This window comes from Heterodontus francisci, chromosome 47 (genome assembly GCF_036365525.1).
Source record: "Heterodontus francisci isolate sHetFra1 chromosome 47, sHetFra1.hap1, whole genome shotgun sequence".
Classification (NCBI taxonomy): Eukaryota; Metazoa; Chordata; class Chondrichthyes; order Heterodontiformes; family Heterodontidae; genus Heterodontus; species Heterodontus francisci.
This window is the reverse complement of record NC_090417.1, coordinates 18,768,880-18,794,027: the sequence shown is the minus strand read 5'-3', so window position 1 is coordinate 18,794,027 and position 25,148 is coordinate 18,768,880. Positions and strand designations below refer to the sequence as shown.

The 25,148-nt window shown below is 45.7% G+C and overlaps 2 protein-coding genes across 4 annotated transcripts in view; one reads left to right on the top strand and one right to left on the bottom strand.

Annotated features, from left to right (window-relative positions):
- Positions 1 to 220: 220 nt before the first annotated feature.
- Positions 221 to 17,386, bottom strand: LOC137357164 (uncharacterized). The gene is made up of 4 exons (XM_068023264.1): positions 16,796 to 17,386; positions 4,310 to 4,547; positions 2,088 to 2,169; positions 221 to 357 (listed from the first exon to the last, which is right to left on the bottom strand). The coding sequence occupies exons 1-4, from the start codon at positions 16,996 to 16,998 to the stop codon at positions 221 to 223; spliced, it is 660 nt and encodes a 219-aa protein (XP_067879365.1). The 5' UTR covers positions 16,999 to 17,386.
- dbnlb (drebrin-like b) overlaps positions 17,382 to 25,148 on the top strand; it is a 33,372-nt gene continuing 25,605 nt past the window's right edge. For all 3 annotated transcript variants that reach the window (XM_068023093.1, XM_068023094.1, XM_068023092.1), the window contains exon 1: positions 17,382 to 17,535. In XM_068023093.1, coding sequence (XP_067879194.1) covers positions 17,453 to 17,535 — 83 coding nt within the window. In that variant the 5' untranslated portion in view covers positions 17,382 to 17,452. The remainder of the gene's footprint in view (positions 17,536 to 25,148) is intronic.

The following is a 25,148-nucleotide window of genomic DNA, read 5'->3' as shown; positions in this document are numbered from 1 at the left end:
GTGCTGCATAAATGCAAGTTTTTGTTAGCGTGAAGCATTTCTATTCTATGTGGCACACTTTAGGCGGGAAGAGAGCCATAGAACAAAAGCATGAGTTGGCCCATTAATTGCAAGATGATTTTAGTTGACAGGCAGCACAGTTGGTTGAAGTACTCCAGCTCTTGGAACAGAAGCTGAATCTAAAGCAAACTGAAAGGATTATTGTGGCTCTTGCTGCTGGTTACAAGGTCTCCAAATGAGCACAGAATTGATGGCTACCTGCACCCATGATGGCTGCCACCTTTAGTCTAAGCCATCTGTTGTCATTTTCACTTTTTCCTCTGCAAAGCTGCTCGTCACTGAGAAGCTTGTAAGGAGCTAGTAGTAGAAGCTTGGGTCTGAGGCAGTATTCCAAACAAGATCCCACCAGCATGCCATACAACTCCATTTCCTTTATTTTCTGTACCTCTCAAGATGGAGCTCTCTTTTGCCCTCGCTTCATTTAACTGAGTTCCTCATTGGTTACTCTCACTGCTCCCTCATATGGACTGATTGCCATCTGCCATTGTGCTCCCTTCGTAATTATACTCTCAACTTAGCATGCTAAAGGCTCATGGGTTGGAAAAACACATGGCCCCTCAATAGGACATCATTTAGGGGATAGTGATCTTTGCATCATAAGGTTTAGGCTGACTTTAGAAAAGGACGAATAACAATCCAGAAGTAGTAGTAGTAACTGGGGGAAAGCCAACTTCAATGGGGTAAGAACGGAGCTAGGGTGAATAAATTGGGAATCAAAGGTTGGCTGAACAATGGGGTACCTTCAAAGAGGAGATAGTTCAGGTACAGACAAGGTATGCTCCCTCGCAGGGGAAAGGTAGGGTAAACAAATCCAAAGCTCGCTGTGTGACAGAAGAGGTAGAGATTAAGATAAAGAAGATAAAGTGTGCTGCTGACAGATACCAGGTAGAAAATACTATTGAGAACCAGGCTGAATATAGAAGGTCCAGAGAGGAAGTGAAAAAGCAAATAAGAGAAGCAGACAGAGCATGAAAAGAGACTGGCAGCTAGGATTTAAGGGAATCCTACAGGTTTCAAAATCCATCGAAATAGTAAAAGTATTCTTATTGTACATAGGAAAAAAAGGTTCACAACACACCCCTCTACTCCCAATTCCAGGTTATTTATAATTAGTTGCGATAATTTCTATCCATATTCAAATATAAATTAGATATTCATACATAAAATCACAAGCCCTAGGACAGATCGCTGGGAAACACTACTTGTTTGCAATCCAAATGTCTCAGTTATCCCAACGCTGTGCCTCCTCCCACCCCCATTCTTCTACCCATGCCATAAGCTTGCCTCCAATTTTAACGAGTAATCTCTGTGGCACAACCTGCTCTAAGAGTGTTTGGCAAAGTCATGGACACTCGTTCAGTCTGCACATTTTGCTGGGTGTTTCCAGCGACATCACATACGACAGTGCAGAGGGTTCAAGGGTATTGTTCTATTTCTTTCAATCTCACGTGTTTATCCAACTTGCCCTGAAATACAACGATGGCATTCACCTCAACTACTCGGCATGTTAGCGAGTTCAACATTCTCACCAGTCTCTGGGTAAAGAAGATTCTCCTGAAATCCCAATTTCATTTATTAGCAGCTGTCTTATATTTACGCACCCTATATATTAGTCAAACAGTTTTCAAATCCAAATCAAGGTATATGAAGGCAACATTCTTAAATGTAAATCCTATGTGACACAGTGTTAGGTACAAGCAGAGAAGGGGGAGAGAAACTTGTGTCCCCACACCCACTGAGCTCCTGATCACACCACACTGCAAGGGCTCTGAAGTACATCTTGACTCCGGGTCTCTCCCTCTGCCACTATTGAACCAATCCAGCTAAGTCAGCTGACTGTCCTGCCTTCCCAATGATGGGAGGTGCACCACCCAAAGCCAGTGTGTGACAGGGGAAGAACAAAGGGAACAATTCAAGGCCAGAAGTGAACTGGCGAGCAGCAGCCAACAGTTCTGCAGGATGTCAATAAGGCAGGGTCAAATATCTGGGGATAATTCTTATCTGGACTCCAGCACAAATCCACTTGCCGAAGTGATCTCCTCGTCCATACGTTTCGAACTGCGGTAGCGAGGCAAGACCTCGGACCAGCCCGGCTGAACGACCCAGTGGCTGAGAAAACAAAGACAGTTAGAAAGGTAAACCTTGCATTTATACCATCTTTCACCTTACAATGCTGGTTCCGACTTCAGAGCATCTCAAAGTGATCGACAGCCAATGAAGTCACTGTTGTAATGTTGGAAACACGGCAACCAATTTGTACACAGCAGGATCTCAAACACATCCGTGAGTTAATTGATTCGGTCGTCTGTTTTTCTGCGACGTTGGTCGAAGGGTAAATATTGGCCAGGACACCATAAAGAACGCGATCTGAGGCGGCAGACAGCAGGGCATATGAGGGACCTCGGTTTAACATGACATCTGAAAGTCAGAGCCTCCACCAGAGCAGCACTCCCTCCGCACTGCACTTGGAGTGTCAGCCTGGATTATGGGTTCAAGTTGTGTGCTGTCACAGAGTAAGGCGGTTTATGTTGTGTGGTCAGGGACCTCTTCAGCATCAGCCAGCATACAGCAGCATGCAAAGGACACCTGGTAACAGATTCTCAATAACATTTCCAGGCTGGTGAGCATGGGGGGGGAAAAGTACAGGCAAAATAAAACACCTACTTCATAAAAAAGGCAAATAAAAAAGCCAGTTATCGCGGAAAACAATAAGAAGTCAACATATGGCTCTTCATAAGGAGCACATACCCATGATGAATGCAACTCCAAAGGTCCCAGCTTGGCCAAGGCTGGTACGTGTTGGAGGGGAAGGGAATTAGATGAATTCTTGATGAGAAAACATTTTCAGGCGTACAGGAAAGAGCAAGGGAGTGAGACTAATTGGATAGCTCTTTCAAAGAGCCAGCACAAGCATGCTGGGCTGAATGGAATTATACAGAACAGGAGGAGACCAAATTGTGTCACACTTTCTTCATTCTAAGGTTTATGAAATACAAAGCTATCACTACTCGACTTTGAACAATGTCTGACCATTATTAGATTGCGGAAATTGCGTATCGCTCAAAGATAGAGATTTAACAGCAACGTTCAACTGTTAATCACGTGAGCTTTGGTACACGTCTTTACAGATCAGTTTCAATGACTCGGCTTGGACTGCCCACATAAAAATAGCCATGTACAATCGCAGTTACCTGACCTACCCCACCTAAAAGTAAACGCCCTTCTCTAAATTGGAGAGAGATATTCTAAGATTTAAAATGCCAAAACTACACGTTGCTGTTTGGCCCTGCAGATGCCACCCTCTGATGGTGTGTAGCAGGCACTGCAGAATATACACTGGTACGAAGAGCAAGCAGTACATGAAGTCTTAAGGCTGTTCGCTTTATTGGGCTCCATCCTTCCAACAGGCGACTTACAATGCCTACTACAGCGGACCCTGACCTCCCATCTTAGCTACATTACAAGAGTGACTGCATTTCATTCGTGCTTAATTGCCTGTAAAGCACTTTGGAATGTCACGAGGTCGTGTAAAGTGCGATATAAATTCACATTCTGTTCTTTCTTACAGCCATGTCATTTTACACATTGTTAAACTCATCTAGAAGCTATCATTGTCTTCTGCACCATTGAATATTTTCACTGACTTTTTTTTCTGGAAAGCCACTGATATTCTTGAGCTCTGCACAGTTTCCAAGGACAAGTCAGTAACTTCGTGAGCTTTACTGAAACCATAAATAAAAACAAGAAATGCTGGAACCACTCAGCAGGTCTGGCAGCATCTGTGGAAAGAGAAGCAGAGTTAACGTTTCGGGTCAGTGACCCTTCATCGGAACTGGAACCATGTTTAGCTTCCATTTCCTAATAATATTGAACTCTGAAATAATGGGGGAAAATGTCAAAAACATTATTCAGCTATATTGGTATTGTTTTAGAGATCTGAACAGGCAGACATGCACTTGAAACACACTAACAGGTGTAAACTCGGCAAGTGGAAAGCTTTCGACTTCGACAGTTATCTTAAGATATCCTTGGGAATCATCAATTTAACTTCAAAATCTCAGGAATGTGTTCAACTGGACTTGGGACCTGAAAAGGGACCTATTGCACATTAATAGATTCATCACATGACACAGGTTGACACCATATCCTTACAAGGGTGTTGCGCAGAAAATTTGAACTGAAACATTCAGATTTTGAAGAGATCTGCGAGCTACTTACAGCCTTTTTCCTAACAGTGTACCACACGTACCAGATAGCTCAGTCCGGGATTTGCTGGGAGCTGCACGGCTTGCTGTGGGACATATTGCACTGACTCGGACCTCGGGGGTCGTAGACTTGGAAACGTTCTCCCTCGCGCCAAGTCTGCTCCCGATACTGGCACTGGCTGCTGCCAAGGTCCAGGGAATTGGGGATCGAGAGCTGTACGAGGCAGGCCACCTCGGCAAGGAAAACTAGCCCGATCGGACATGTAGTACACGGGGCAGCACCTGTGAAACAAGGCACACTCACTATCAGTTCATTTTATAACATCCCAGTGTTTCGTATGTGCTATGTTTTGACCAGTTCTGGATTATTTTTGTCAGCCGTGGTTAAGTCAGTAGTACTTTTGCCTGAGGCACAAAATCATGGGTTCGAGTCCCACTCCAGAGACACAGCTCATAATGCAGGCTGACACTCCCACTGCCAGTAATGAAGGAGTGCTGGACTCAGAGATGCCATCTATCAAATGACACATTAAACCAAGGTCCCGGCTGCCCTCTCAATTGGGTGCAAAAGAGCAGAGGAGCTCCCTCATTAAACAGCAAACTAGATTATCTGGTTTGGCTATCGCAGACAGAGAGAGAGAGAGAGAGAGAGAGACAGCGAGACAGCGAGACAGAGAGACAGCGAGACAGCGAAACAGAGAGAGACCCCCACTTAAGTCTGCAAGCGTCAGAATCCAGATGCTTCTTAACCTGTTGTAGAGAAAAACCAGCTTAAAACCACAGATGTGGGCTTGTCACATGATAGTCACCCAGTGATTCAAGCATGGTCATTGGCAGTGTATTTCTTCTTGCAAAAGAGAACAAGCAGTTCGCTAAAATTTCCTGGTTCTTGCTGGGATGATCAGACATTTTGTCTCCACCACAGGCCTTGCAATATAGGACACAGTATTGCACATTAGGTGGCCACCTTAAGCCACTAACAAAGTCACATTTCAGCTGTTCCTTTTTAAATTACTTTAAAAATATAAATTCAGATCTACAGTCAGTGGATTAGAAAAATTATCCTTCAACAAAGCACGTTGGTGTGACAGACACGTATCCTCCAGTTCATAGAATCACAGAGTTATACAGCACAGAAACAGGCCCTTTGGCCCATCGTGTCTGTGTCGGTTATCAAGCACCCAACTATTCTAACCCCATTTTCCAGCACTTGGCCCATAACCTTGTATGCGATGGTGTTTCAAGTGCTCATCTAAATACTTCGTAAATGTTGAGGGTTTCTGCCTCTACCAACTCTTCAGGCAGTGTGTTCCAGATTGCAACCACCTCTGAGTGAAAAGCTTTTTCCTCAAAACCCCTCTAAACCTCCTGCCCCTGACCTTAAATCTATGCCCATGGTTACTGAATCCCCCGCTAAGGGAAAAAGTTCCTTCCTATCTAACCTATCAAAGCCCCTCATAATTTTGTATACCTCAATCATGTCCCCCCTCAGCCTTCTCTGCTCTGAGGAAAACAACCCCAGCCTATCCAGTCTCTCTTCATAGCTGAAATGCTGCAGCCCAGGCAACATCCTGGTGAATCTCCTCTGCATCCTCTCCAGTGCAATCACATCCTTCCGATAGTGTGGTTCCCAGAACTGTACACAGTACACCAGCTGTGGCCTAACTAGCGTTTTATACAGATCCATCATAACCTCCCTGCTCTTGTATTCTGTGTCTTGGCTAACAAAGGCAAGTATCTCTCCCCCCCTCTCTCTTTAACATTGTATATTTTCAAGAAGGAGTTAGATATAGCTCTTGGGGTGAAAGGGATCAAAGGATATGGGGGGGGAGGGGAAATCCAGAACATGTTACTGAGTTGGATGATCAGCCATGATCATAATGAATGGCGGAGCAGGCTCGAAAGGCCGAATGCCCTACTCCAGCTCCTATTTTCTCTGTTTCTATGCTTTCCTAAACACCGAGGGCGGCACAGTGGCGCAGTGGTTAGCACCGCAGCCTCACAGCTCCAGGGACCCGGGTTCAATTCCGGGTACTGCCTGTGTGGAGTTTGCAAGTTCTCCCTGTGTCTGCGTGGGTTTCCTCCGGGTGCTCCGGTTTCCTCCCACATGCCAAAGACTTGCAGGCTGATAGGTAAATTGGCAATTAGAAATTGCCCCTAGTATAGGGAGGTGGTAGGGAAAATATAGGGACAGGTGGGGATGTGGTAGGAATATGGGATTAGTGTAGGATTAGTATAAATGGGTGGTTGATGGTCAGCACAGACTCGGTGGGCCGAAGGGCCTGTTTCAGTGCTGTATCTCTAAACTAAACTAAACTAAACCTTATCTACCTGTGCTGTTGCCTATAGTGATCTATGGACAAGTACACCAAGGTCCCTCTGTACTTCCTAGGGTCCTACCATCCATTGTATATTCCCTTCCTTTGTTAGTCCTCCCAAAATGCATCACCTCGCACTTCTCAGGATTAAATTCCATTTGCCACAGCTCCACCCATCTTACCAGCCCATCTATATTGTCCTGCAATCGAAGGCTTTTCTCCTCACTATTTACGACACCATTAATTTTTGTCATCTGCGAACCTATTGATCATACCTCCTATATTCATGTCTAAATCATTAATGTACACTACAAACAGCAAGGGTCCCAGTACCGATCCCTGCAGTACACCACTGGTCACAGGCTTCCACTCACCAAAACAACCCTCGACCATCACCCTCTGCTTCCTGCCACGAAGCCAATTTTGCATCCAATTTGCCAACTTGACCTGGATCCTATGGGCTCTTACCTTCTTAACCAATCTCCCATGCGGGACCTTCTCAAAAGCCTTACTGAAGTCCATGTATACTTCATCAACTGCTTTACCCTCATCTACACATCTCGTCACTGCCTCGGAAAATTCAATCAAGTTCGTTAGACACGATCTCTCCCTGACAAAGCCATGCTGACTATCCCCGATTAATCCCTGCCTCTCCAACTGGAGATTAATCCTGTCCCTCAGAACTTTTTCCAATATTTTCCCAACAACTGATGTTAGACTCACCGGCCTGGTTTATCCCTGCTACCCTTCTTAAATGATGGTACCAGATTCGCTGTCCTCCAGTCCTCTGGTACCTCTCCTGTGGTCAGACAAGATTTGAAAATTTGTGTCAGAGCCCCTGCTATCTCCTCCCTTGCCTCACATAGTAGCTTAGGATACATCTCATCTGGGCCTGGGGATTTATCCACTTTTAAGCCCACTAAAACAGCTAATACTTCCTCCCTTTCAATGTTCAAGTTTCTCACAATCCCCCTCCCTGATCTCTACACCAACATTGTCCTTCTCCATAGTGAACACAGATGAAAAGTAATCATTTAAAACCTCACCTATGTCCTCCGGCTCCACACACACATTGCCGCTTTGGTCCCTAATGGGCCCTCCTCTTTCCCTGGTTATTCTCTTGCCCTTAATAGACTTATAAAACGCCTTAGGATTTTCCTTGATCTTGCCCGCCAGTGTTTTTTTCATGTCCCCTCTTCGTTCTCCTCATTACTATTTCAGTACCCCCCTACACTTTCCATGCTCTTCCAGTGCCTCTGCTGTTTTCAGTGCTCTGAATCTGCCATAAGCCTCCATTTTTTTCTTGATCCAATCCTCGATATCCCTTGACATCCAGGGTTCCCTGGACTTGTTGGTCCTACCCTTCACCTTAACAGGTACATGTTGGCCCTGAACTCTCACTATTTCCTCTTTAAATGACTCCCACTGGTCTGATGTGGACTTTCTTACAAGTAGCTGCTCCCAGTCCATTTTGGCCAGATCCTGTTTTATCATATTGAAATCGGCCTTCCCCCAATTCAGTACCTTTATTTCCGGACCATCTTTGTCATTTTCCATAACCACTTTAAATCTTACAGATTTATAGTCACTATCCCTGAAATGCTCCCTCACTGACACCTCTCCCACTTGTCCAGCTTCATTCCCTCGGATTAGGTCCAGTACTGCCACTTCTCTTGTAGGATTATCTACGTACTGGCAGAAAAAGCTCTCCTGTATGCATTTTAAGAATTTCGCCCCCTTTAAGCCTTTTGCACTAAGACTATCCCAGTTGATATTGGGGAAGTTGAAATCCCTGACTATTATTACCCTGTTATTTTTACACCTCTGACATTTGCCTACAAGCCAAAAGACTTGCAGGTTGATAGGTAAATTGGCCATTATAAATTGTCACTAGTGTAGGTAGGTGGTAGGGAAATATAGGGACAGGTGGGGATGTTTGGTAGGAATATGGGATTAGTGTAGGATTAGAATAAATGGGTGGTTGATGTTCGGCACAGACTCGGTGGGCCGAAGGGCCTGTTTCAGTGCTGTATCTCTAATCTAATCTAATCTAATCTACATATCTGCTCCTCCATCTCTCCCTGACTGTTTGGAGGCCTGTAGTAGACACCCAGCCAAGTGATTGCCCCTTTTTTGTTTTTAAGTTCTACCCATATGGCCTCATTTGAAGAGCCGACGATACTCCTTACTGCAGTGGTATACAATGTGCATACAATGGTACAGCACAGAAGGAGATCATTCAATCAACTATGCCTGAAAGAGTTCACTTCCCCTGTAGTGGAGCAACATTTTCCTAGTCAAGAACACATCCAATTTGCTTCTGTATTCACTTTATACTCGCTGCTATGACTGTGTGAAGGCAAAGAATAACTCTGCTTCTGTGGGTCACTGGTGCCTTCACTGTATCGACATTGTTCTCCTCTCAACGTTCTGTGGTGCCTGGGCTTTCAAAAGCTTTGTTTCTCCTGTATTGTTGGCCACCCAAAGTACCGGCTCAGTATGGGATCCCACGTAGAATGGTCTCTTTCTGTGTCGTAACAATTCGGCCCATCAAGTCCATAGCAGCTCTCTGCAAGAGCAATTCAGCTCGTCCCACTCCCTTGCCTTTTTCCCGTAGCCCTACAAATTTCTCTTCAGATAATTATCCAGTTCTCTTGTGAAAGCCTGGGTTGAATCTGCCTCCACCACACTCTCAGACAGCGCATTCCACATCCCAACTTCTCACTCAAATACATGTTGGCACAGGTAGGGCTTCATTGTTTTACCAACTGGGTTTTACTTGTGTCAAATTACGTGTCCTTTGCATTTCCTTTATCACAAGAAATCAAGGTAACTGTGGGTGAAAATTATGTATGATATAGCCTTCCATTCCTGTTGGTAAACAGAGACTTCTTCCAGATACCACTGAAGGGAACATTCGAGATTGCGTCTGCTCTTAATTGGAAAAACTCCCAAAGCAAGATATCAGAGCCCATGTTACTGAAAGAGGCTGGTCTCTGCTCAGGTTGACATCCTTCCACCTACGAAACATGATGGACACGCAAGAAACAATGCATTTCAGTGGGCTGTCTTCTCTTGGTGCACCTTTGCTGATGGATGTGAAGGCCATTCCTTGAGAGGCAGGTCCTATCACTAGTGCTGCACATAAAGCAGCCAGGTGACGCTGTGAGTTCTTGCTTTTGACATTAACACCCGTTGACAAGCTGTTGTGGCAACTTGTCATCATGGTAGTGCATACCAGTCCACAGGATGCGTCGCCATTTCCCTCTTTCGCCAGCTAGTGACTCCCAAAGTGTGGTGGTCAACATTTAAGGCCTTCCTGTCATGCTTGCAAGCAGCCTTGAAGTGGTGCTTTGGGCCTCTCATTGGTCTGGCCCTGATGACCTCACCATACAAAAGGTCCTTGGGTATGTGACCATCTTCCATCCTGCAGACACATCCGATCCTCCAAAGCCACCTCTGTTTCATCAGTGTCACACTTGGGAGCTCTGGCTTTGAGAGGACTGTCACATGTGATTTTGTCCGACCAGGATATACCCAAAAGGTGCAACACACAGCACAGATGGAAATTATTGAGCTTCTTTTCCAGGTAGCTTCATTTATGAAGCAGCAGAAGCATCATTTGGCAAAGGCGGAATCTGCAACAAGGGCTGGGTTGAGACTTACTCAGCTGAGTTATCTGTCATTGCCACATAAAGCAAAGCCTACATGATGCACAACATAAACCCTAGCGAAACGGATAAATAGGGTGGTCTCTAGGACTTTAAACTAGTGACTCAGGGGGAAGGGAAAGGGAAAATGACAGGGAGTATGATGATAAATAAAAAGGTAAGCTGCAGGCTAACGTGTGCAGGAGGGTTTAGGTTCAAGGCAGACGATGAAAGAAGCAGAAAGGAAGGATAAGTCAGGAGTTATTATTAGAGATGTTGGGAATCATGAGGGTAAGAAAGCTAGCATAAAGGCACTTTACCTGAATGCTTGTAGCATTCGTAACAAGGTTGATGAGTTAACGGCACAAATCATCGCGAATGAATATGATTTGGTAGCCATTACGGAGACATGGTTACAGGTTGGTCACAACTGGGAGTTAAATATCCAGGGGTACCAGACTATTCGGAAGGACAGACAGGAAGGTAAGGGAGGTGGTGTAGCTCTGATATTCAAGGACGACATCAGGGCGGTGCTGAGAGATGATATAGGTTCTATGGAGAATGAGGTTGAATCCATTTGGGTGGAAATTAGAAACTCGAAGAAGAAAAAGTCATTGATAGGCGTAGTTTATAGGCCACCAAATAATAACATCACATTGGGGCGGGCAATAAACAAAGAAATAACTAATGCCTGTAAAAATGGTACGACAATTATCATGGGGGATTTTAATCTACATGTAGATTGGTCGAACCAGCTCAGTCAGGGTAGCCTTGAGGAGGAGTTCGTTGAGTGTATCCGTGATAGTTTTCTTGAACAGTATGTAATGGAACTGACGAGGTGTGGAAGTGAGCAGAAAGGCATGGCACTATACGTAATGGGAAAAATAGCCAAGTTAGGAATAATAGCTTTGCTGAGCTTTGATTTTAAGTGGCACAAACCACAATGAGATAGTTAAAAGTAAAAGCTGGAAGTGTGAGACAGTAAAGACTAGCCGACATTGGTAATTGCCAGGACATCTGTTCTTTATGGCCTGAGTGCATGACTCCCTGTGGTTTGAAGCAGATGGACTCATATGAATCAAATGATGTCCATCCCTGTGTGAGTGATAAGGAGTGCTAGGCCCCTCTTATCTTCGTGAACTGCCACTACTTGATGTAGCTGCAGACTGCACGAAACACTCAGGAATGTACACCTAATAGAGATCGCAGGATGCGCCGCAATTACTTGTCACAAGGTAGAGACAGACTCATGATCCATGTAGGGAGTGAGACCAGCATGGTTATTGATGATTCCTATGCTCTTGCTAATTAGTTTGCTTGTCCGCTTTGTTTTAGCTTGCTGGTACAAAACAATATTTTATTAGTAACAAGTATGTATTGAGAATGGAGTGTATTGTTAACCTCAGTAACAGATGTACTGCATGTCACCACGTGGGTGAAGTCGAATTGTACCGCACTGATTGGTTAAACAAGGAGGTGTAGCATGAATCTTAATGTATAAACAGTAGTACCTGTATCACAAACTTCACTTAATCTGGGGGGGACCCGACAGACTCTGGTGGAGTCAGTGCCGCTGTTCTCAGAGTAAGTCCGCTGGCAACTGCGCAAATAAAGTAATTGATTTTACCTACACATCAGACTCGGTATATTTACTGAACCAGACCGAAGGCAAAAAATAACTTCGATTAACAGAGGGAGCAAGCTATCCTAGATCTAGTACTGTGTAATGAGACAGGAATAATTAATGACCTCATATATAGGGATCCTCTTGGAAGGAGTGATCACAGTATGGTTGAATTTAGAATACAGATGGAGAGTGTGAAGATAAAATCCAATACCAGGGTCCTGCGCTTGAACAAGGGGGACTACAATAGAATGAGGGAGGACTTGGCTAAAGTAGACTGGAAACAAAGATTTTACGGTGGGACAGTTGACGAGCAATGGAGGACTTTCAAAGCAATTTTTCAAAGTGCTCAGCAAAAGTATATTCCAGTGAAAAGGAAGGACTGGAAGAAAAGGGGTAATCTGCCATGGGTGTCTAAGGAAATGAGGGAGGCTATCAAATTGAAAAAGGCAGACAAAGTGGCCAAAAGCAGCATGAAACTAGAAGATTGGGAAAACTTTAAAGGTCGACAGAAAGCCACACAAAGAGCTAGAAAGAAAAGTAAGATAGAACAGGAGAAAAAACTAGCACAGAATATAAAGACAGATAGCAAAAGTTTCTATAAATATATAAAACGAAAAAGAGTGGCTAAAGTAAACGTTGGTTCTTTAGAGGATGAGAAGGGGAATTTAGTTATGGGATATGATGAAATGGCCGAAGCATTGAACAGGTATTTTGTATCGGTCTTCTCAGTGGAGGACATTAATAACATGCCAGTAATTGACAAAGAGACGAACGTAGGTGAGGACCTGGGAACAATTATTATTACGGAAGAGGTAGTGTTGGGCAAGCTAATGGAGCTAAGGATTGATAAGTCTCCTGGCCCTGATGGAATGCATCCCAGGGTACTAAAAGAGATGGCGGGAGAAATAGCAGGTGCACTGGCGGTAATTTTCCAAAATTCGCTGGACTCTGGGGTAGTCCCAGCAGATTGGAAAACAGCAGATGTGACGCCACTGTTTAAAAAGGGAGGTAGACAAAAGATGGGGAATTATAGACCGGTTAGCTTAACCTCTGTAGTGGGGAAGATGCTTGAGTCTATTATCAAGGAAGAAATAGCAGGGCATCGCGATAGAAATTGTCCCGTTGGGCAGACGCAGCATGGGTTCATGAAGGGCAGGTCATGCTTGACAAATCTTTTGGAATTCGATGATGACATTACGAGCAAGGTGGACAATGGGGACCCAGTGGATGTTGTGTACCTAGATTTCCAAAAGGCCTTCGACAAGGTGCCGCACAAGAGGCTGCTGCACAAGATAAGGATGCATGGCGTCAGGGGTAAAGTATTAGCATGGATAGAGGATTGGTTGACTAACAGGAAGCAGAGAGTGGGGATAAATGAGTGTTATTCTGGTTGGCAATCAGTCACCAGTGGTGTGCCTCAGGGATCGGTGTTGGGACCGCAATTATTTACAATTTATATAGATGATTTGGAGTTGGGGACCACGTGTAGGGTGTCAAAGTTTGCAGATGACACTAAGATGAGTGGCAGAGCAAAGTGTGCAGATGACTGTGAAACTTTGCAGAGGAACATTGAGTGAGTGGGCAAAGGTCTGGCAGATGGAATACAATGTTAATAAATGTGAAGTCATTCATTTCGGTCAGAGTATCAGTAAAAAGGATTATTACTTGAATGGTAAAAAGTTGCAGCATGCTGCTATGCAGAGGGACCAAGGTGTCCTTGTGCATGAATCGCAGAAGGTTGGTCTGCAGGTACAGCAAGTAATTAGGAAGGCAAATGGAATTTTGTCCTTCATTGCTAAAGGGATTGAGTTTAAAAGCAGAGAGGTTATGTTGCAGCTGTCTCAGGTACTGGTGAGGCCGCACCTGGAGTACTGTGTGCAGTTTTGGTCTCCTTACTTGAGAAAGGATGTACTGGCACTGGAGAGGGTGCAGAGGAGGTTCACTAGGTTGATTCCGGAGTTGAGGGGGTTGGCTTATGAGGAGAGACTGAGTAGATTGGGATTATATTCATTGGAGTTCAGAAGAATGAGGGGGGATCTTATAGAAACATATAAAATTATGAAGGGAATAGATAAGATACAAGTAGAGAGGATGTTTCCACTGGCAGGTGAAGCTAGGACAAGAGGGCATAGCCTCAAGATTAGAGGGAGCAGATTTAGGACTGAATTAAGAAGGAACTTCTTCACCCAGAGGGTTGTTAATTTATGGAATTCCTTGCCCAGTGAAGTAGTTGATGCTTCTTCAGTAAATGTTTTTAAAGCTAAGGTAGATATCTTTTTGAATAATAAAAGGAATTAAGGGATACGGTGAGAACGCGGGTAAGTGGATCTGAGTCCACGAAAAGATCAGCCATGATCTTATTGAATGGCGGAGCAGGCTCGAGGGGCCGGACGGCCTACTCCTGCTCCCAGTTCTTATGATCTTATGATCTTATGAACCCACCCATTAAGACACTGCACGACCTGAAAGTAGCCAGAACAGCCGTGCAAAGGAGAGGGAGATACAGCACAAACAAACACTGGATCAGCTTATGTCAAGAAATCCAAATTGCATCAAACAAAGGAAATCTACAAAGTATGTATGAAGGGATCAAGAGGGCGCTTGGCCCTGCCATCACCAAAATTGCTCCCCTGAAGTGACAGTGACATACTCATCAACACAAGGAAACAGATGACACACTGGGCTGAAGACCACTGTGAGCTGTTCTCCCAGTCTGCACTGAACACTCTCCCACAACGTCCTGTCGTGAATGAGTTAGATGAAGAACCCTCGTCACTGAAGCCAAAGACAACCGCTGACTACCTAACAAACAGAAGGGCACTGGGCAAGGGCGGAATCCCAGCCAATCTGCTCAAGCACAGAAAGTCCAATCTATCGCCGCACCCTGATCTTCTCCTCTGCTCCGTTTTTAACAGGAGATGCGGGACACCAAAATCATCACACGAAACAAAATCAAAAGCAACAGAGGAGACTGCAACAACTGCAGGACAGCAATGTCCAAGGGGAAGGCCTTTGTTCAGGTCACACTTAAAAGACTCCATTTACATGCAGACCAAGTGTACTGGGAAGCACAGTGGTTCTTTTGGAGGCAGATTGACTGTGATCTTCTCCATACGCCAGCTACAAGAGAAGTCTGTGCTCTATAAAAGTACTTTTCTATTTGCTGAGTCGCAGACCATCCAGTTACTTCTGCAGAGGCAGGTTGGGAAACCAGTGGACGAGTCTTCGGCTACTCCTGGACACCTAAGTATTAGGATAAGCAACTTGTGTCTCGGCTGAAATAATGATGCATGGTGTTGGGTACGTCAGGATGTTCTACAAACGTCTTGCATATTCTCAAAACCAGTTCTGATGAAGGGTCACAGACCTAAAATGCTAACTCTGTTTCTCACTCCACAGCTGCTGCCAGACCTGCTGAGTATTTCCAGCACTTCTGTTTTTATGTTCCAAATGGCTTCACAACCAATGGAATATTGTGAAATGTGGTCACTGTTGGACTGAATCTCTTGCTTCAAGGCCTGCTTCTCAGAGGACCCAAGCTCAGCTCCATGTCAGTCATGTCAAACAGAGAATCACAATTGTTACAACTCAGAAGGGGGCCATTCAGCCCATTGTGTCTGCATCAGCTCTCCGAGTACACAATTCAGTTAGCACCATTCCCCTGCCTTCTCCCTGCAACCCTGCAGATTCTTCCTTTTCAGAAAACTATCTAATTCCCTTTTGAATGCCTTGATCGAATCTGCCTCCACCACTCTCAGGGAATGCAATCCAGATTCCAACCATGTGCTACATGGAAAAAAATTTCCTCATGGCGCCATTGCTTCTTTTGCCTATTAGCTTGGATCTGCGCCCTCTTGTTCTTAACCCTTTCACGAGTGGAAACAATATTTCCCTATCTAATCCGTCCAGACCCTGCATGATTTTGTGAAACCTTTACAAATCTCCCCTCAGCCTCCTCTTCTCCAAAGAAAACAGCCCCAAATTCTCCAATCTGTCTTCATAAATGAAGTTGCTCATTCCTGGATCCAATCTCATGAATCTTTTCTGTACTTCTCTAATGCCTTCACGTCTTTCCAAAAATGCAGCGCCCAGAATTGGGCACAATACTCCATTTGAGGCCAAACTAGTGTTTTATTCAAGTTTAATATGACTTCCTGCCTCTTGTACTCTGTGCCCCTATTAATAAAGCCGAGGAACCGTATGCTTTATTAACTGCTCTCTCAACCGATCCTGCCACCTTCAATAACTCATGTACACCAAAGTAACTCTGCTTCTGCACCCCCTTTAGAAACTACACCCTTTAATTTATATTTTCTCTCCATGCTCTTCCAACCAAAATGAATCGCTTCACACTTCATCTGTTAATTGTCTATGTCCTATCTCCAAACTTTCTCCATCCACCATGAAACAAAAAGTGAATAATTCGTTATCTGTTCACCTGAAGACACAACCTGCTTTCTCTGCACTGAGACCCACTGGCGCAAGACAAGAAAAATAAAGGTACAACGTCATGAACTTAAAACAGGGGCTCACATTCCTTGGCACGGTCAGGTATCAGGCTCGTCTCAGTCACATTTTCATGGCACCATCACATATTGTCGTAAAAACCCATCTGGTTCATTCATGCCCTTTAGGGAAGGAAATCTGCCATCCTTACCCGGTCTGGCCTGCATGTGACTCCAGCAATGTGGTTGACACTTGGCCCTCTGAAATGGCCCAACAAGTCACTCAGTTGTCAAGGGCAATGGGCAGCAAATGCTGGCCTTGCCCCGCGACGCCCACATCCCAGCTCAGCTCCAGCAGGATGAACCCAGCCCGTTCCTCACAGAGACTCAAACCCTAACCCATCAATCAGCCTTGACCTCCCCCCTCCAGGCAAGTATCAAATCCCACACCCAGGCCCTCAGGCGCTGGGGTAGCAGTTTGAGCCCCTACCTGGTACCCGGTGCCAGGTCCCCGCTCCACTCCGCTCCTCCTCGCCGCCGACGCCCTGATTCCCTGCAAAGCCCCGCTCTCCCGCGCCTGCGCGGATTGGCTGTGCAGTCGCCAATGCCGCTTTCTAATTGGAGGAGACGATCCGTCAATCTCTCTCCCGCGCTCCGATTGGCTGCGAGGCCGGGCGGGATCTGGTCTCTCATTGGTGGACGCAGCCGTCACTCAGATGGTGCCACGTGCCGGGAGGCGAGTGCTGGCTTTGTGTTGTTCATCGACATTCTGTCTTCACAATGTTGTGGTCTTTCTGCAGACTGGCAATGAGCAGCCGGCAGAAACTGTGGTCTGTCACTGGGATGGGAGGATTGGAAAGGCGTGATTGTCAACAATAAGTCAGATGGGCTGGCGGGAAAACCTTGATCGTCAATGACAGGAAGCGAATGCGTGAATGGATCCAAGCAGGCGCTGAGTGGGACGCATGCGTAGTTGAATCCGAGGCGGTTGAAGCCGGGACGCATGCGCAGCTGGACCTCAGCTGGTGAAGTGGGACGCATGCGCGGTTGAGAAGGGGGGTGGTTGCTGGGTGCATGCGCAGTTGAGCGCAGACCGACCGGAAGGGGCTCTCTGTCTGTGCTGCTGGTGGTGAACCCTGAGCTGGTGATGGCCTTGAATCTGAGTCGCAACGGGCCGGCGCTGCAGGCCGCCTATCGGGATGTGGTGAGCGACAAGATCGCCACTGACTGGTGAGCAAAGATAGGGGTGGGTGGGGATTGATGGGGACAGCGAGGGAGAAGGATTTGAATGAGAGCTCGGATTTCTGCCTGTGTCCGGGCTCTGGGTGGGGGCTGGGGCCGGGTCTGTGATCCAGGAGCAGGCCATTCAGCCCATCCAGACAAACATCAGTCCTGGGGAAAATGCTGGAACCTATTATGAAGGAAGTTTTAACAATACACTTAGAAAAGCACAGTACGATTACAATAAGTCAACTTGGTTTAACTGGAGGAAATCCTGTTTGACAAATATAAGACTTTTTTGAGGATGTAACTACTAGGGTTGATAAAGGGGAACCAGTAAATGTAGTTACTGCACCTGGATTTTCAAAAGGCATTCGGTAAGGTGCCACACAGAGGGTTAATTGGCAAGATAAGGGCTCATGGTGTTGGGGGTCATATATTAGCATGGATAGAGGATTGGTTAACAGACAGGAAGCACCAAGTGGGCATAAATGGAGCATTTTCAAGTTGACAGGCAGTAAACAGTGGAGTGTCGCAAGGATCAGTGCTGCGGCTTCAGCTATTTACAAGCTATGTTAATGACTTAGATGAGAACATAGTGAGTAATGTATCTAAATTTGCCTGTAATATAAAGGTAGGTGGAAAGGTAAGCTGTGGGGAGGACAAAGAGTGCAAAGAGAGAGAGAGGCAGGTTCAATGAGTGGGCAACAAGATGGCAGATAGAGTATAATGTAGCGAAGTGTGAAATTATGCACTTTGGTTATAAGCATAGAAAAGCAAAATATTTTTTAAAAGATGTGCAACTTGTAAGTGTGATGTGCAAAGTGACTTGGGTGTACTTGTACAAGGAACGCAGTAAGTAAACATGCAGGTATAACAGGCAATTAGGAAGGCAAATGGCGTGTTGGTCTTCATTCCAAGGGCATTGGAGTACAGGAATAAGGAAGTCTTCGTAAAATTGTACAGGGCTTTGGTGAGACCACATTTGGAGTACTGTGTGCAGTTTTGGTCTCCACATTTAAGAAAGGATATACTTGCATTGGAGGCGGTGCAGTGAACCTTCACCAGATTGGTGCCTGGGATGAGGGGGTTGTCCTGTGAAGAGAGGCTGAGTAAATTGGGCCGATATTCTCTGTGATCTCATTGAAACATAGCAGATTCTAAATGGGCTGGATGGGGGAGACACAGAGATTATTTCCACTGGTCGGGGAATCTAAAACACGGGGCACAGTCTGAGGATAAGGGGCCGATCATTTAGGACTGCGATGAGGAGAAATTACTTCCAAGGGTTGTGAATCTTTGCAATTCTCTACTTCACAGGGTTGCGGATGCTCCATCATTGAATACATTTAAGGCTGGGATAGACAGAGTTTTTCTGTCTCAGGGAATCAAGCGATATGACGAGCGGGTGGGAAAGTGGAGCTAACCCCAAGATCAGCCAGGACCGTTTTGAACGGCGGAGCAGGCTCGATGGGCCATACGGTCAACTCCTGCTCCTAGGTCTCGTGTTCTTGTGAGCCTGAACATCGACCTCAAGTGCCATTTTCCCGCACGATCCCCATATTCCTTAATGTCATGAATATCCAGAAATCTACCCATTTCTGTCTTGAACGTGCTTAATGATTGAGCTTTCACAACCCTCGAGGATGGAGAATTCCAAAGAATCACCATTCTCTGAGTGAAGAAATTCCTCCTCATCTCAGTCTCAAATGACTTACCCCTTGTTATGAGTCTATGACCCCTGGGAGAAGTGTCTGCAGCACATAGATTGGTGAGAATGGGGGGAAGTTTGTAACATAGGGATTAGAAAGTGTCTAACAAAGGGATGGGGGAGGGGAAAGGAAAGGATCTGGATCGCAGGGAGAGAGGATGAGGAGGGTGTCTGTCCCACAGGGATAGAGGGTGAGGGGAGGGTTTGTAATGCAGGGACAGAGAGCGAGGGGAGGGTCTGTCCCGCAGGGTACAGGAGGCGAGGGGAGGGTCTGTCCCGCAGGGATACAAGAGGCGAATGGTGGGTCTGTCACGCAGGGACACAGGAGGTGAGGGGTGGGTCTGTCTCTCAGGGATAGGGGGCAAGGGGAGGGTCTGTCACTCTGGGGAAGAGGAGATGAGGGGAGGGTCTGTCACTCGGTGATGGGGGGGGTGAGGGGTGGGTCTGTCACTCCGGGATGGGGGGCGATGGGTGGGTCTGTCCCGCAGGGTACTAGAGGTGAGTGGTGGGTCTGTCCCGCGGGGTACTGGATTTGAGGGTGTGCTCTTGTCTGCAAGTTCAGCCAAGTCACAGCTGACACCCAGTTGGAGAGATGATGAGGGAATGGGATTTCCTGGTTTGGTGATAAGTTTGAAAAGTCTTTTGGAGAAAGGGGGAGGTTGCAGATGAGGATCTTTGCCTCTTAAAGATACTGAGAGAGAATGGTCTTCAAGTCTGAGACAGTGCAATGCATCCAAACAGTGAGGGAGGATAAACAGGGGCCTTAACAGATATCTTTGCAGCATCCTTAAACACGGGTGAGGTCCCGGAGGACTGGAGAATTGCTAATGTTGTCCCCTTGTTTAAGAAGGGTTGCAGGGATAATCCAGGTAATTATAGACCGGTGAGCCTGACGTCAGTGGTAGGGAAGCTGCTGGAGAAGATACTGAGGGATAGGATCTATTCCCATTTGGAAGAAAATGGGCTTATCAGTGATAGGCAACATGGTTTTGTGCAGGGAAGGTCATGTCTTACCAACTTAATAGAATTCTTTGAGGAAGTGACAAAGTTGATTGATGAGGGAAGGGCTGTAGATGTCATATACATGGACTTCAGTAAGGCGTTTGATAAGGTTCCCCATGGTAGGCTGATGGAGAAAGTGAAGTCGCATGGGGTCCAGGGTGTACTAGCTAGATGGATAAAGAACTGGCTGGGCAACAGGAGACAGAGAGTAGCAGTAGAAGGGAGTTTCTCAAAATGGAGACGTGTGACCAGTGGTGTTCCACAGGGATCCGTGTTGGGACCACTGTTGTTTGTGATATACATAAATGATTTGGAGGAAAGTATAGGTGGTCTGATTAGCAAGTTTGCAGACGACACTAAGATTGGTGGAGTAGCAGATAGTGAAGGGGACTGTCAGAGAATACAGCAGAATATAGATAGATTGGAGAGTTGGGCAGAGAAATGGCAGATGGAGTTCAATCAGGGCAAATGCGATGTGATGCATTTTGGAAGATCCAATTCAAGAGTGAACTATACAGTGAATGGAAAAGTCCTGGGGAAAATTGATGTACAGAGAGATTTGGGTGTTCAGGTCCATTGTTCCCTGAAGGTGGCAACGCAGGTCAATAGAATGGTCAAGAAGGCATACGGCATGCTTTCCTTCATCGGACGGGGTATTGAGTATAAGGGTTGGCAGGTCATGTTACAGTTGTATAAGACTTTGGTTCGGCCACATTTGGAATACTGCGTGCAGTTCTGGTCGCCACATTACCAAAAGGATGTAGATGCTTTGGAAAGGGTGCAGAGGAGGTTCACCAGGATGTTGCCTGGTATGGAGGGCGCTAGCTATGAAGAGAGGTTGAGTAGATTAGGATTATTTTCATTAGAAAGACGGAGGTTGAGGGGGGACCTGATTGAGGTGTACAAAATCATGAGAGGGATAGACAGGGTGGATCGCAAGAAGCTTTTTCCCAGAGTGGGGATTCAATTACTAGGGGTCACGAGTTCAAAGTGAGAGGGGAAAAGTTTAGGGGCCGCCATGTTGAATTGTACCTTTCATATTGTCATGGAATGAGGTGATGATACTTAGTAGCATTGGTGGACATCCAATCTTTTCTAGTAGTCTGAAGAGACCACGTCTGCTGACGAGGTCAAAGGCTTTGGTGAGATCAATGAAAGCAATGTAGAGGGGCATCTGTTGTTCACGGCATTTCTCCTGTATCTGACGAAGGGAGAACAGCATGTCAACGGTCGATCTCTCTGCACGAAAGCCACACTGTGCCTCAGGGTAGACGCACTCGGCCAGCTTCTGGAGCCTGTTTAAAGCGACTCGAGCAAAGACTTTCCCCACTATGCTGAGCAGAAACTGTCCAGATTTTAAAAAGTTAAAATTGTGATGCAATGTGGTAATGTTTCTGTAGTGTTTCACACTTATACATTAAAAATATACAAAGAGGAAACATGTCGCTAGCATGCTGGCTCACTTGATGGTTAACCTCAGGTCATGGCCTCGTATGGCTGCTTGGACCCAGCAATGTGTCTGTCCGAATCTTCAGCAGGGGAATTGATCATCAGCCCTCTCCAAACTTGCACAGGCTCGATTGGCGACGTTGAGCATTCCCAGTGCAGCACTGGAAGCAAATCCCTGTCCCGGATTTCTCCTGGCTGCATGTTATTGACACAGTTGAGGACTTTGTCACTACACATTGATCGAGCCCAGCTGACTCGAGTTGTTACTGCACAGTTACTGAACAACTGCCACAAGCAAAGATACACCTCGAAAGATACAGAATGTTCATTCTGCGCTTTTCACCTCCTCAGCCATTGATTTCTGAGCACAGCAGGCGCCACTTGCTTCAGAGATGTAAAACATAGTGGGGCTGCACCACGCAAATAGCTGAGCCTCTTCTTTCACTTGCGATAATCCTCTCCATGTCACATGAAAATTGTATTCATGAGATCCCTTTGCCAAGTCCTTCAGCTTTACTTCTCAAAGTTAGCCATCACTAATTAATGTTCAGTTTCACTGTTAAAACTGTTTGCTTTTCACTCTGTTTATTTCCTCTTTCACAGCGTTGCTTTGTTTCAGCAATTTAAAGCATGTTTTATTTTCTGGTTTCTCCTGTTTGTCATATTCGGCTCCAACAATGCCACGAAGCGGAATTCTCACGAGTAATTTTATGTCTAGAACGGGTGACATTGGCAGGATGAATACAATTCCAAAACTTGCCTCTGCAAGGTCCTCTGCCTTCTTCCCCTCCCTCTATCATCATTTGTCAAATTACATAAGAGCTCTTTGCTTGTTGCCCTTCACACGTCATTCCCACTGTCTAAACAAGAGTTGATCCACTGGTTTTTGTCTGTTCCACACACAGCAGCTCTTTAGTTCATTGTGTTTGAAAGCAGCGCCATCTAACTCAGAGCTTAGCTCCAGTGGATTGTAACCCTATCTTCTAACCCCCACAATCACCCGCGCCACCCCTCCCCAGCCATCTTGCGACTTTACAGCACAGTATTGGAACTATGCAATCCTGAGCTTAATTCTTCAATATATTCCTCGATTTATCCTCAGTTCCTCCAAAATCACTGACTGTTAATGTACTCTGCACACTGACCTTGGGCTGTCTTGTTAGTGCTGGGCACTGCACCTCAGAAAGGATATTTTGATTGTGGAGGGGGTACAGTGCTGACAATAGAATGATAATCAGAATAAAAGGTTAATTTCTGAGGATAGGTTGCATAGACTCGCCCTGTATTCCCTGGTGTTTAGAAAGTTGAAGGGTGGGAAAAAAACTTGCATTTTTATGGCATCCCAAAGTGTTTCACAGCCAATGCAGTACTTCTGAAAATAACGTTACTGTTAAAAGGTCGGAATTGTGGCAGCCTATTTGTCCACAACAAGATCCCACAAACAGGAAAGTGATGACCGGACCGTTCAGGGGTAATGTCAGGAATTGCTCTTTAACACAAAGGGTCGTGGAAATGCATAAAACTCTACCCCAAACAGGTTGTGTATTGCGGGACAGTTGCAAGACTGAAATTGATGGAGTTTTGTTTGGTTCAGGGATATCAAGGGATATGGAGCAAGGGTGGGTAAATAGAGTTGAGGTTCATCCAATTAAATGGCATTCCAGGCTTGAAGGCCTGAATGGCCTCCCCTGTTCATGTGTCACAGGCTGGAGGGGCTGAATGGCCTCTTTATGTGCTGTCCTGCACAAGCCTTTGAGGGAGATGGCACAGATGCGAAGGGCCCAATGGCTTTCTTGGTAATATGATTCAATGATAAAGAACAGGCACCCCTCCCGCCGCCACCCCCACCCCCACCCCACATCCCCTTGAGCCTTAACTTGTATCCAGCTGCTTTTGAACAAGGCCTGGGAGATTGTTTCAAACATTTCTCTTTCTTCAGCCTGTAAGTTTTACAATGAACTTTCATTAATTTGAAAGCCATTGTTTGTGCTAATTCAAGGCTGGAAATCATGACCATTCCTGAGAGCAGTGATGGTTGTACTGGTCTGGTACTGACTTAATAACACTGGCTTCCCAAATCCACACTCAAGGATTGGAATAAAATGGTTTATCTTAATCTCCACTGGTCTGACTTTCCTGGATTAATAGGAATGAAGATTTGTTGCAAGTGTTGAAAATAGGGGTGTTTTGGTAGGGAAAGAGACAAGGAAAAATTCTTGGTTTTGGTAGGAGGGTCAGTAACCAGCGAACACAGATTTAACGTAATTGACAAAAGAGCCAGAGAGGAGATGATTTCCTTTTACGCAGTGGGTTGTTGTGATCAGGAATGCGCTGCCTGAAAGGGCGGTGGAAGCAGATTCAGTAATAACTTTCAAAAGGGAATTGGATAAATACTTGAAAAGGGAAATATGTGCAGGGCTGTGAGGCAAGAGCAGTGTGAGAAGTGCAGTTCACATGCTCTCTGTGAGCAGAAGTGCTGATTCAGACAAGCACAGTTTGGGGAGATAGGAAGTAGGATGCGGCAAATAATCTCAGTGCCAGAAACAGGAAACCAGCTGAACAGAGGCCGAGCAGTCTGCTGTATGAGGAAGCTAAGACTGTAGTTGGACCTGTAAGTGCATTCCTCCAGTGCAGAAGAGCAGCTGGCCTTTATGTAGGTTGATAACTAGCAGTTTGGCTGCCAGCACTCAGCTGCATTGACAGATCTTTCAAATATTCGGTGTCGATTTGACAAATGCCTGTCAGTACAATGGGCAGAGGGAGTTTGTATCGTGTCAGAGGAACAACTAATTGATAAATGAATTCCTGTAACTCGATCTTCCTGCTCAGGTAGAACTCTCCCTGTCACATGTCCAGAGTGGCTGTCACAAACTGGAGCTGTATCTCAGTGGGGGCAATGCCTCTTGCCTCAGAGTCAGAAGGTCATTGGTTGACTGCACAGACCAGTCCAAGATTCATGCTGACAATCTCACTGCAGTGCTGAGGGAGTGTTGCACTGTTGGATGATAGGTTAAAGGACGCCCCCTCAGGTGGATGTGGTAGATTCGATGGTGTCATTGGAAGATGAGCAGGGGACTTCTCCCTTTTCCTGACCAACGTTTACACCATAACTGGCATCTGAAAATATATCATCTGATGATTTATTCTGCTGCTGTTTGTAGAACCTGCCTGTGTGCAAATTAGCTGCTGAGTTTCCAACTTTACAATAAAAGCAAAATACTGCAGATGCTGGAAATCTTTGTTTTTCTGTTTTTATGAATACTTTACAACACTGATTACAGTTCACAAAACAGTTTATTGACTGGAGCTCTTTCATATATTTTGAGGTCGTGAAAGATGCGATAGATGTGGAAGTATCTTTTCTCGGATCTTGGAACCAATTAAAGTTTGGGGTTACCATTGTGTGAAGTCCTGAAAATCTCCCAGCTACTGAAGATTGGAGGGAAGTTTCTGTCGCAGT

What these genes read in the sequence shown, in the direction of transcription:
- LOC137357164 (XM_068023264.1), bottom strand. Translation starts at nt 16,998, where the DNA reads ATGAGAGACCAGATCCCGCCCGGCCTCGCAGCCAATCGGAGCGCGGGA. An exon ending in GACCTGGCACCGGGTACCAG is followed by an intron (nt 4,548 to 16,795) that starts GTAGGGGCTCAA and finishes CTTGTTTCACAG; the next exon opens with GTGCTGCCCCGTGTACTACA. An exon ending in TGGACGAGGAGATCACTTCG is followed by an intron (nt 358 to 2,087) that starts GCAAGTGGATTT and finishes TTCTACTACTAG; the next exon opens with CTCCTTACAAGCTTCTCAGT.